Source organism: Lactuca sativa, chromosome 8 (genome assembly GCF_002870075.4).
Source record: "Lactuca sativa cultivar Salinas chromosome 8, Lsat_Salinas_v11, whole genome shotgun sequence".
In the NCBI taxonomy this organism is placed as follows: domain Eukaryota; kingdom Viridiplantae; phylum Streptophyta; class Magnoliopsida; order Asterales; family Asteraceae; genus Lactuca; species Lactuca sativa.
In genome coordinates, this window is record NC_056630.2 from 122552761 (window position 1) to 122565679 (window position 12919).

At 34.6% G+C, this 12919-nt stretch overlaps 1 protein-coding gene across 1 annotated transcript; it reads left to right on the forward strand.

Annotated features, from left to right (window-relative positions):
* Positions 1-1696: 1696 nt before the first annotated feature.
* Positions 1697-3141, forward strand: LOC128127829 (uncharacterized). The gene is made up of 4 exons (XM_052766533.1): positions 1697-2057; positions 2146-2412; positions 2487-2666; positions 2770-3141. Exons 2-4 carry the CDS (start codon positions 2251-2253, stop codon positions 3139-3141), a joined length of 714 nt encoding a protein of 237 aa, XP_052622493.1. The 5' UTR covers positions 1697-2057; positions 2146-2250.
* Positions 3142-12919: the final 9778 nt, after the last annotated feature.

Here is a 12919-nt window from a genome sequence, read left to right on the forward strand (position 1 = left end):
GATGTCAGACGTGCTATTTTCAGAGATACCGTCTTTGGTTATTTTATTGATGTCCCTCGTTTACAAGGGGACGCATTATTGTTTCATAAAATGTTCCTTCATCAGATCCGGCCGGACCCTGTTTTATCTCCAGATGGAATAAAACGATTATATTTTCGAGTAGGCAATACGAAAATGGTTTATGGGCCGGAAGAGTTTTGTTTGATTACCGGCTTCAATTTTGGGGAGTATCCAAAAAACATTGGGAGAAAAGGGTCGGAAATATTAATAAGCAGTAAAAAAAGATGTTTATTGCGTGAACGGCTATTTCCGGACCATACTAATAGTTCGTTGAAAATCGGCGACCTGAAACGTTTAATTTTAAATCGAACATTCCTAGCACTTGACGACGTTGATGCAGTTAGAGTATGTTTGATATACATTTTGTGTGAAGTTTTTTGGGTAAAGAAGTTAATGATCGGGTGCCACAAGATTGGTTTTTTTTGGCTGAGAATTTGGATCTTTGGAACAGGTATATTTTGTTTACGTTAAAAGTTCTACTTATTAAAGTTATAATTTATATAATAACCAATTTTGTTTTTTTGTTTTGTTAGCTTCGCTTGGGGTAGCTATCTCTGGGATTTTACTTATGTTGACCTTGAGGATACATGGAACAAAATACATAATTATTTATCACTTTCTGAGCGTGGTCAAACTTTAAAGTACTCCGTCTCGGGATTTACGGCTCCAATAAGGGTATAAAAATTTTCTTATATTTAAATTGTTTTATTGTTATGTTTTTTATTTTAATTTTAACTTTTATTACTGTAATTGTAAAAAATTGTAGATATGGATATATGAGATGATTCCGGCTGTTCGTGCATGTGGATTTGCATCGAGAAAAAAATAAAGACTTGCCTCGGATGAAACGATGGAGTGGAACAAAAAAATTGAAATGGGTTGACGTGAAAAAGATTTGGTCAAAGATGCAGATTTAAAAATATTTCGTTTATTATTAATAAACTTGATTATTATACTTTTATATGCATTTTTAATATGTTTAATTTTTTAGGAGGGGCAACCACCAAGACAAAACATGTTACCGGGTGATGGTGAGATGACATCTTCTTATTATATGTCATTTCAAGAGTATGTATATGGTGAAGGGAAAACACTTCCATCCCCAGTACGGGACCATTTTAGGAGACAAGACGAATCTTCGTCTAGTATGTCGTCCAGTGGTCGCTCTCATGGTAGAGGTCGGGGCAGTGGGAAACACAACCTAGACGAGGTGTTGAAACGGCTACATGCACTGGAGCAGCATGTGTTTATGAACCGACAACCTACAGAGGTTTTTGTTGAAGAAGTGAATACTGAACAATTTTGGAACAACATTACTTTTGATGATCCGATAGTGTCACAAAGAAATTATGATGAACAGGTTAGTTACACGCTACATTATTTTTTAAATTTTATAAACATATATGAATACCTGTGTTCATATTTTATATTTGAAAATATAGGTTGTGCAAGATGAAGTGATGAATAAAAACAATACAACTGAAAATGTTTTTGGTGATATTCAAGATGACAAGGTTATTATAGATATTACCTTTAGGATTTTAATAATTACTTTTTAATAAAGTGTCTTTCGCTATTAAGTAAAAAGTTATATTTTTAATGTAGGTGTTGGAGGAGAGGAATGAGTATGCGGGGAACAAATTTGATGATGATGTGTTTGATGTAAATGATTATAGTGAAGTTAAAGAGGTTCTTATAGTTACATTAATATAAATATTTTGTTTTTAGTAGATTAAATCATTTATTTAATTAGATATTATTGCTTATTAAATTATGTGTATTTCGTTATTAAGTATAAAGTTTTATTTTTAATGTAGGAGTGGGAGGATAGGAATGACAATGCAGGGAACAAATTTGATGATGATGTGTCGGACGAAGACGAACTAATAATAACGGGAATTGTAGATTATTTTGATGATGATGATGGCAAAGAAGTTACACCCGATAAACCGAGGACTCGAAAACCATCACAATATTTGTGCCCTCCTTACACCGAGGTATTCGTTTTATTTATAAACTGATTATTTTATGTTTATGTGAATTATCTGAAAGATATAGATTTAAACATTTGAATATTGTTTTTAGTTGCACACGACACCGAAGCAAAAAAGAAAAACAAAAAAGAAGGTTGATATCAAATCAACAAGCCCCGTTCCTCCTCCAGTTTTTGGTGTTGCTCATGACTTCTCCATGTTGCGCCTGCAACCTTACGTAGCAGGCGGTGAGGTTGTCATCCAAAATTATATATTTCATTCATATGATGTCCAGCATCGTTTGTTTAATTTCGTGTTAGATAGAGATTTTTGGAGCTCATTGTTTGGGCATACACACGACGGATGGTTGGAGTCAGCGGTAAATTAATTGTTAATTTATTATTTTAAAAGTTAATTGTTTTTTAGTCAATAACAAAACTATCATGTGTGCAGCATATAACCATTTGGTACCGACTATTGATGGAGAAACGGTTTGAGAGCGACAGACATACAATAGTGCCTCCAAATTTTTTTGTTTCCCATGCTTTGGAAGAAGAACAGGACTGGAGGACGTTTATGGCTGGTATTGCTACGTACCCCAACTTCATGGTTGCTTGGTGGGATGTTGATACGGTAAACTTAATTGTTTATATTGAAAATAATATCGTTTTTTTTTTGTTATGTTTTTGTATTGTGATGTAAATAAACATAATTTTATTTTCTAATCCTTATACAGGTCTTATTGCCGATTCATTCATCCCCTAATCATTGGCTATTTGGGGAACTACGATTAGCGTCAATGGAAGTGCATATTTATGACAGTCTTGGTAGAGGGGCTTATGAAAAATTCAAATCTGAAGGAATCTTTTCCAAATTTGAACGTCGGGTGGCAAATTATTTGGACAAGATTAAGTATTGGGCCCGGAGGAACATCCCAAGGATTCCATTGAATATGCAATTCATTTATGAAGAAAATGTTCCCCAGCAAAGTAGTCATTTGGGAGATTGCGGTGTTTTTGTTTGTATGTTTATGGAGCAATTGGTTTCAGGTCAACCAATATGTGTTCTTATTGACCCAAAGAACGCAGCTTTAGAGTTCCGTCTATAGATGGCAAAAATTATTTGGGGGTCTAGTCTTGGTCCTATGTAGTTGGATTATATAATTGTATATATAAATTAATGTTGGATTTGATTATTAGTTTATTTTTACAGTTTACTCAACGGGTGGCAATAAATATATAACGTTACGACAATTACAACAAATTAATGACCTACTAATTACTTATCAATACATACAACATAAGAACGACTACAACATTTTTTTTAACGTTACAAATACAACAATTTATTGACCTAACAACTTCAAAACCATAAAAACAATATTGAAAAGCTTACAACTTGTAAACAAGAACTGCCAAGAACAACACCCAACTACAAACCAACGTTATCTTTAACTTCTTATTTTCTGATTGAAAGAGCTTATTGGAGTTAGCTACTTTAGCTATTACCATAGATGATTGGTCCTTCTCTTCATCAACCCAACTGATAAACCCGCATTTTGGTCCCTGTTAAATTTAACATTGACAGTAACAAAATAAATTTTTGTGATGTAAAAACGAGGGTTTAAATTTGAATGACGTTAACAACATGATACCATATATGGGCAAGCGTAAAACAATCTTCCTGGGTTTTTAGCTGTACCCGAAATCCTAACGATACGTTCTCCTCCGCAATTGCAGTATGCCATTAGCCTTCTTTTTCTTTTAAATCGGAGTTACTTTCTCAGTTAAATTTTTCATACTGAGTGACACCCATTTATAGAAGAAATCATATTACAGACAATTATTTTTGACTATGAAATGAACTGGTTTGACTACGAATTCAAAAAGTTGAACTACGAAATGCAGACAAGTACATTCTGTAGTATTGTCATGTCGGTCAGTGAAATTTGACTATGAAATGAACTGTTTTGACTACGAATTAAAAAAGTTAAACTACGAAATGCAGACAAGTACATTTTGTAGTATTGTCATGTCGGTCAGTGAAATTTGACTATGAAATGAACTGGTTTGACTACGAATTCAAAAAGTTGAACTACGAAATGCAGACAAGTACATTTTGTAGTATTGTCATGTCGGTCAGTGAAATTTGACTATGAAATGAACTGGTTTGACTACGAATTAAAAAAGTTAAACTACGAAATGCAGACAAGTACATTCTGTAGTATTGTCATGTCGGTCAGTTAAATTTGACTATGAAATGAACTGGTTTGACTATGAATTTAAGAGGTTAAACTATGAATTTTGAACAGTACGTAAAGATACAATATTTTCTATTTATAATTGAATTTGTTTCATATTGTATTTGTGTGATGATTGTAGAGCACTATCATCGGTATTGAAAATGAGTAGTTACAGCGAAAAAACCTTTTCTCAACTACCAATTTTCTTGTATAACCTTCAAAGAACAAATCCTAATACCTTCACAGCCATTAAGAAAACCGATACCAACCGCTTTCAATTCTGTTTTGTGGCTTTAGGTTGCGTGGTATAACATACTTCTTTTATTCAGTTATATAATATTTGATGGTAATGTATCTCGATTAGTTTTTACTTATCACTAATATGTGTTCGTTTTTATGTAGATTCGTACCTTCCTTAGGTGCATGATACCGCTGATATATGTGGGTTATTTACCCCTTCTTGGGAGCTTTCTGACAACAATGTACTTCGCAGTGGCTTTAGATGGAAATCATGAACCACTACTCTTAGCAATTGGTTTGGGAACCTTACAGTGTGAAGAATCATGGAGATGGTTCATGATGAGGTTAAGAGATTGTTTAGGTGAGGACATAGAGGTTGGTTTCATAAGCAACCTGTGTGATAACATAGACTTTGGTGTTCAGAGTGCCTACCCGGATTCATATCATGGATATTGTCCTAAAGATATAGCTCGAAAGATACGTGAGTATGTCGGACATAACAATACGAAAGTCGAATTGTTGTTTTGGATGTCATGCAATGCATATAGCGTTGATGATTTTTACTTGTGTTTGGAAAGGTTGCAAAGTACATGTAGGAAACCACCTTTCTGCACCTTGCTTATGAGTCCAATTTACTGGCTTGACGATATACCGATTTCAAAATGGACAAGAGCATTTTTCCCAAAAATACGTTACAATGTTAAATCGATTGACGTCCCTGAAATTTTGCAATCTATATCCATACGTGAGTTTCCTATAACAACGATAATTGAGTTAACCACCACGTCGATATAATCAAAGTATGTTGAACGGGTCGAACTGGCTAGTAAGGGAGATTGTTATATTTAGTTTTTTTATTGTGCTACTATTTTTATTAAAATATCAAATTTTACAGGGAGGTTATCTGGTGGGTTGACCCCTTACGTTGAGAGTAAGGTTCAAAAAAATCTCAACAAGTCTTATAATTGTAATGCAAGATGTTTGTATGGGGATACATTTGAAGTCGATGACACTTTTGCCACCAGCAACGTACAACTTGAACGAAGGGTATGTAGTTGTGGTAAATAGCAAAAAAGCGGTATACCATGTGGCCACGCTATAACATGTCTAAGAACCCGTACATCTGAGTCCATTCACAGAATGGTTGATTACAAGTTCACTAATTATGTGTATCGACTTGCATATGGATCTGAGTTGGTGAATTCTATACCATCACATGTGCATTGGGTAATACCAAATGAAACGGTGGTCCTGTTACCTCCCTCAATGCAGTAGTTATTCATGTAGCACCTTTATGTTTTATGTAGTATTATGTATTAGTTTTTTATGTACCCCGTTTTTATTTTAGTGTTCTGTTACGTATTAGTTATCCATGTACCTAGTTTATATTTTATGTCGTATTATGTATTAGTTATTTATGTACCCCATTTATATTTTATTGCGTTCTATATATTGGCTATTGAGGAAACAACATACATTAAAAGAAATGGACGTTTATTAAATAGTAACGACTAGACACATACAACAACAAGCAACTTAAATAACGAAAAACAATTAACTTAACCAACATGAATATTAAAAATAAGGGACATTCTTTAAAAGATTCCATGCATCTAAGTGGGTAAACTCGCTACCATCAAATTCAAAACGGTATAGTTCCAAAGCCACCTGCCGTAGAATGTCTTCATCCGTATTAGCATGTTCGTTATCCAACTCGTTATAAATACGTTGAAATTGTTTCACCTTCATTTTCATATCCAGAAACTTCGCTTTGACATCTCCTCTTCTTCGATATTGAGTACGGTTCATTAAATGGTGAAACAAATGACAGACACGAGACCAAAATGATCCAGCACGAACTTGTGGGGGACCCGGTGGAAAATCCTCCTCTACAGTTATAATCCAAGCTTGAACCAAAGCGACCTTCTCTGCGTTCCTCCATATACGTGGTGAGTCCATAATTGCAAGGAGGGAAGTAATACAATACAATTACAACGGATATTGAAATCTATTTATAACGACTCCTTACTTTCCTGGTGCAATGAATTGTCAATTCAAGCAGCAACGTATTGTGTTGTCATTCAACCGGGGATGAATTGTCAACTCGAACAATGATCTGTTGTGTTATAAGTATAGTACACTGCATTCGTCAGTTAATTTTGACTATGAATTGCAGACATATTAGAAGATTGGACTGTGATTTTGTGTAGAAACTACTATAAATTGACCTTAAGTTACATGCAATACTTTATTAAATTAACCAATACAGTTGTTCAAATATTGCTTTTTAGATTCTACTCTCTTTGTTTCAATCAAAATGAGTTCTATATCACGGAGCAATGAAGAGTTCTTGGTTCTTACACATGCTTATATTCATGTGTACGAGACAAGCAAGTTGAACGATCCAATGTTTTGGAGCCGTTTAACCAATATTTTCAATGCTGAAAACCGAATAGCTTCAAGAAACGATCGTGACGAACTAGACATCTTAGCAAGATGGTATGAAATGAAAACCGAAGTTCTATTATTCAACGATCTTTATACCAAAATTGACGACACCCGTTTAAATGCTACTGAGGATGTCATCTTGGAAGCTGCTAAGGAGGAATACAAGTCATTAAGTAACAGGTTGGAATTCTAGTTTGAAGCCCCTTGGAATATTTTGAAATATATCCCGTTTGTTTAAAATCTATTTTAGTTTATTATGTGAGTACTAGGTTATTTTCATGTACTAGGTTATTTCATGTATTTCTTATGTATTTCGTATGTATTTCGTTTGTTTAAAATCTATTTTAGTTTATTATGTGAGTACTAGGTTATTTTCATGTATTTCGTATGTATTTCGTATGTATTTCATTTGTTTAAAATATATTTTAGTTTATTATGTGAGCAACTCGTATGATTAACTTGAGTTAATAAATGACCATTGCATTAGTTATCACAATAAATTAGAATACATTAGTAACAAGGATTCCATGAACCATTAAAAACATTACAACAATTACATGAAAAACAACGACATAATACGAACAAAGCATTAACGTAAAACACAAGTCCATAGGTTATTCTTAACAGAAATTAGAGCGGTCTACTTGAAATACTGTTTATCTCTAATAACCTTCCAAACTTCCTCATATTCGAAGTCTCTGCCGTCATGCTCACAGATGTAAAACTCTGTAACAACTTCCAAGAACTCTTCTTCGTCACGATAACGAACATTGTTACGTTTCGCATAACTACATGCTCGATTGAACCATGTCACTTCTTCCTTTACATCCATCCACTTAGTAACAACATCTGATTTTTCTTTTTTTTTTGTCCTTCTCCCATCTCATGGTTAAACAAAGATGTGATGCGACTCCATTCATCACCAATTAGGCAATGCGGGGGAGCAAGTAACGATACACCATCCTTAACACTTAGCCAGCATCGTGTTAGAACTAACACCTCGTTTTTCGTCCATGGCCTTTCAGAATTGGAACCAGGTACTTCATTCGAAGAACTTGCTGCATTCGACGACATTTCTAATAATGGGAATTCGTTTCGTTTAGGTGATTTGGGTGTTTGGTTTTTAGATCTTAAACATCTATTTATATAAATAAATAGACTATGAATTAATACTTTGACTACGAAATGGTTATATTTGGACTACGATTTTCAGCTTTATGCAGTGTTTTGTCATGTCAAACTGTCATTTATCTCTTGTCACTTAAGGGTCCCACTGTGATGTGCAGGTTACTACAGTGACTTGTCATTACTGTCTAGTCATTTCAAAGTTGGACTTCTCATTACTGTCTAGTATGTATAAATACCACTTATTGCTCCAGTTTAATACAATATCGACTTTATTATGAGTTCCTCACACAAATTTGAAATTTGCTCATGCAACGAAGTAGATTGTTATTACTGTGATTCGGTAGACCCTTTTTTTACACCCTCTTCAGCCGGACCATATATGTCACATGAAAATTTTGAAGAATTAAAGAAGGCTGAAGCACAACAAGAAGAGGACAAAGAGTCATCCCGACTTCTCACTCAACTTGCTAATGATATAGATTCGGAATGCAAACAAGCTCAAGAATGGATTGACCTCAATAAAAACAAAATCAAAGAGCATAAGGATTAGATAAAAAAGAGTAAGAAGGCAATCAAAACCACTGAAAAACGGCTTGCTGAGAAGGATGAGCAGTTGATACACATTATGGTAAAAAAGGATTGTTTCGAAGACAAAATGAGAATTAGGGATGACTATATAACAATGGAGAAAGAGAAGTGCCTGTTGCAGTTCCCTGAGTTTAAAAATTAGTTACAAAGTTGTTGTAATATTATCATGAAACAGATTAGGTTGCAAAATGATCGTTTGTTGTTTTTTTAAATAACATGTTGTAACTGTTAAAAAAATCTGCAAACTATATTTTATAATATAAAGGCTTCATTCATTGTTATAATCAACAAACTTAACTAAAATATGAAAGCATAGCAATGTCTTGTAAGAGTTCATAAAAATATTACAATACATAATAAGTTAACAACTCGTCATTACTCTTAATTTCAAGGTTGTTTTATATCAAAATCAGCGTTATAGGTTTGTGAGCAACCCGCTAAACCACCAATATTATATGCCATTTATGCAGTAGAAATTATGTGACCTGCTCTGCTACCGGACGCCCTTCCAGTACAATTATTTCTCGTGTGTCCTAATTGACCACATGTAGAACACTCTTTTATAATTGGACCCTCTCCTTGGGATGGAATGCGGTCTGTGTTTCTTGGCCTGCCTGGCTGATGTTTATCCATTATAGATGGCTTAACAATCATTAAATCATCGGGGATCTCCCATTCGGATGGCTTCGGCAGAGGGTTTATTGATTCTTCATATGTTTTCCCCAGTGTTTCGGTAAGGTAAGCATTTAATGCAAACCTCGAGCAGTCTTGGTAATTGTTCACTGTTAAACATCTTATGACATGACCACAAGGTATCCCATCAAGTTGCCAATGCCTACATGTACATGTCATATGTTGAAAATCAACAATCACATTTTGTGCCCCCTTTTTGACCTCGCATTTCGTATTTGAGATCATGCGAACATCCCATTTGGTAAAAGTTTTCTTGATTTCTTTTACAACTTCGTCTGCCCAAGGGGTAAGTGTTGTTGTTGCTTCCGCTAAAAAAACAGCCAAAATGAAGAAGTTAAGATCAATAACATCAAAACTAATAAAACATTAATATTACAAATTTACTTAATACCTGCAAAGTTACGTCTTTGAAACCACCATTGTTGCATTGTAGCACGAAAAAAATCGATCAACATAAGTATTGGCACCTTACGTGCGTGTCTAGATAATGCATTTATAGACTCCGCACTGTTGGACGACATAAGATTGTATCGGTTCCCTTTAAAATGTGCCCTTGACCAGGTTTCTGGATTTATACTTTTTAAGTACTCCTATACTAGTTCTTTTGTCTTTTTCATAACATCCATGACAGCATCAAAAGCATCAACTGTGTACGCCCTACACGCCTCCCAAAAAATTCCTTTAACCGTCTTACTCTTGCCGAATCTAGATATTATGTTGAAATACAAATGGACACCACATATTCCATGATGAGCGTGAGGAAAAATGTTGGCAACGGATGTTGCTATATATGGAGACCTATCAGATATAATTGTAAGCTCCTGCATATTTCCTATGCAATCATGTAGTTTTTGAAAAAACCATGTCCAAGAATCGGTACACTCATTTTTGCATATACCATATGCAACCGGTAATATTTGGTTTTTTCCGTCCTTAGTAACTGCAAGTAATATGGTACCTTTGAACTCGCCCTTTAGGTGAGCTCCATCTACTACTAGGGTCGACTTACAAAAATTGACAAAAGCGCGTACCTACAATACATTGTATATCTATTCAAATACACCAAAATAAATATTAAAAAATTAATATAATATGATAATACTAACCGAGCAACCGAGTGCGACGTACAAAAACTCAAAGCGATCATCAGCATCTGTTTTAATATGTGTGATAGTACCCGGATTATGTTTGGCCAAGTTGTGACAATACGCCGGAAGTTTGGTAAAAGAATCCTCTTTCGTACCCCTTAACGACAACAATGCATATTGCTTCGCACGCCATGCCTGATGGTATGAGATATTGATATTCAATTGAGCATTCATATCATTAACAATTTCTTTTTCCCGATAAACTCTACTATAGTCTTCAGCCAAAACATCAGCAACATATTCACCCAAACCATATTTGTTTGCTTGTCGATGATTAGGTTGCAACAATGTTGAAGAACATGTGTGTACATCAACAAATTTATTCACTTGGAAAAGTCCATCAGAATTTTTAATTGCTTTTGCTCTCAGTAACCAAGAACAATTTTTCGAAACACACACAGCTTCATACCTTGATTTGGTGGATCTACTTGTCCTCGTCTGGAAACCTTCTCGAAGACATTTTTTACCAATACACCGCTTTAAAAGTTCTTTGTTCTTAAATATACTCTCACATTGAATCTTTTGAAGATTCATGTCTACCATCTGTGTTGGGATATCTTCATTAATATCAACTGGCCATGCTGGTACAGGGGGCATACCGTGAAAAAGGTTATCAGGAAACTTAGCTTTAACTTCATCACCCAACTCATCTCTATCGGAATTGTTTTGTAGCTCGGTTATATCTAAACATACATCACCAACATCAACATAATGCCCGTAAACATGTTTTTTTTCATTTTTTTGACTTGATTTTTTTTTCTTTTTACTTTTATCTACCACACGCCTATTCATAAGTTTAACTTCTTGTTCGGCAACATCATCACAACGACCACCCACATCATTAAGATATGTACCAACATCATCATCACCAACAGACTTGTAATTCTCAGGATCCACATAGTGAATCGGTGAATAACTAACATTAACATTTTCAGCAACACTGTGAAACTGAGGTACACTAGGAGTATTGAAAGTACCTATCGGATCGTTGCTCCCTTTATAACTGCATAAATTACCAACAAGCTGGTTTCCAATTTCACCACCCCCATTAACCTCCTCAACTTCATCAACCACCACAAACACTTTCACAACCCTTCCTCCATTACATTTGATTACGTTTATCAACATTCTAACATCCATGTCTTCAACTATAGCTATATAATAATTTAATTCAGGATGGTGGAAACGAAGACTAATTCTATATTTGTCTAACAAACCAATTTTGCTTCTTACCAAAGATACAAAATCACTATAACTAATATACTCAGAAAATATCAAAGCAAGTTCAGAAATACCTCCCTGTGGACATATGTATTCCAGATTAGTTCCATTAACTTGCCATCTCCCACCGGTTACAAGACAAACCAAATATTCAATCATTTTTTGAGCAAATTGTAGAGAGAGTTCCTAAACAAATAACAACCAAAATGATATTTTTTCTACAAAACTTTTTATATAGCAACATGATTTTGTAGTCAAACCAATTCATTTCATAGTCAAACTTAAAAAAAAATACAAAAAATACAAAAAATACCACGATTTCACAGATAAAGTGAGAGTAAATCGCAGATGGACCTATTCCATCTGCGAATTCACCCCTATTTATACAGCAAAAAAATTAAAAAAAAAATTAAAACCATCTGTGAAAGTACAAGCACCTAAAGCACAGCTGTACTTTAGGTGCTTGTACTTTCGCAGATGAGAATGTCATTTCGTAGATGGGACCTTCTCATCTGCGAAATCGCTGGCTATTTTTGTAGTTTTGATTTTTTTTGGCTATTTTTGTAATGCAATTAGTGTAAATGGCTATTTTTGTCATTTTCTCTATTAAAAATAGCATATAAGTACATAATTTGTTTTTATCTTTTGTGATGATGCAGTGTAATTAAAGAAATATAGGGGATGAGATAAATTGTATAACTTTCTATGCATTATAATACTCGATCCATCACTATGTAAAGATGCACCTAGGGGTGCAACCGAGCCAAGCCGAGCCCGAGCCTGGCCAAGCTCGGTTCGGGCTCGTTTAAGTTATATGAGGCTCGAGCTCGAGCTCGGCTCGATTCGAGCTTTCTTGTGACAACCTGAAATTTATTCCGTCACTGTAACCCACTTCCGTTAATAAAATTTATTTTATTATTAAAGTTTTCCGTTAACTTTCAAGTTAAGTAAATTCATTTGGGTTATTGTTGTATTTTTGTATGTGTCTGAAAGCAATAAAATCACGCAAAATACCCTCGATTTCTTTCGGAAAGTTTCTAGCTTACGACCAAGACGGGTTACGGCCATTAAATCGGGTACGACCATAAACTCCGTTTGATGTCGGTGTTGGGTGGACCCCACCCTGGCCGTAAACACAACCCAATATAAGGGATTGAGTGGTCTTCATTCAAACCTTT

What these genes read in the sequence shown, in the direction of transcription:
- LOC128127829 (XM_052766533.1), top strand. Translation starts at nt 2,251, where the DNA reads ATGTTGCGCCTGCAACCTTACGTAGCAGGCGGTGAGGTTGTCATCCAA. An exon ending in ACGGATGGTTGGAGTCAGCG is followed by an intron (nt 2,413 to 2,486) that starts GTAAATTAATTG and finishes TCATGTGTGCAG; the next exon opens with CATATAACCATTTGGTACCG. An exon ending in CTTGGTGGGATGTTGATACG is followed by an intron (nt 2,667 to 2,769) that starts GTAAACTTAATT and finishes ATCCTTATACAG; the next exon opens with GTCTTATTGCCGATTCATTC.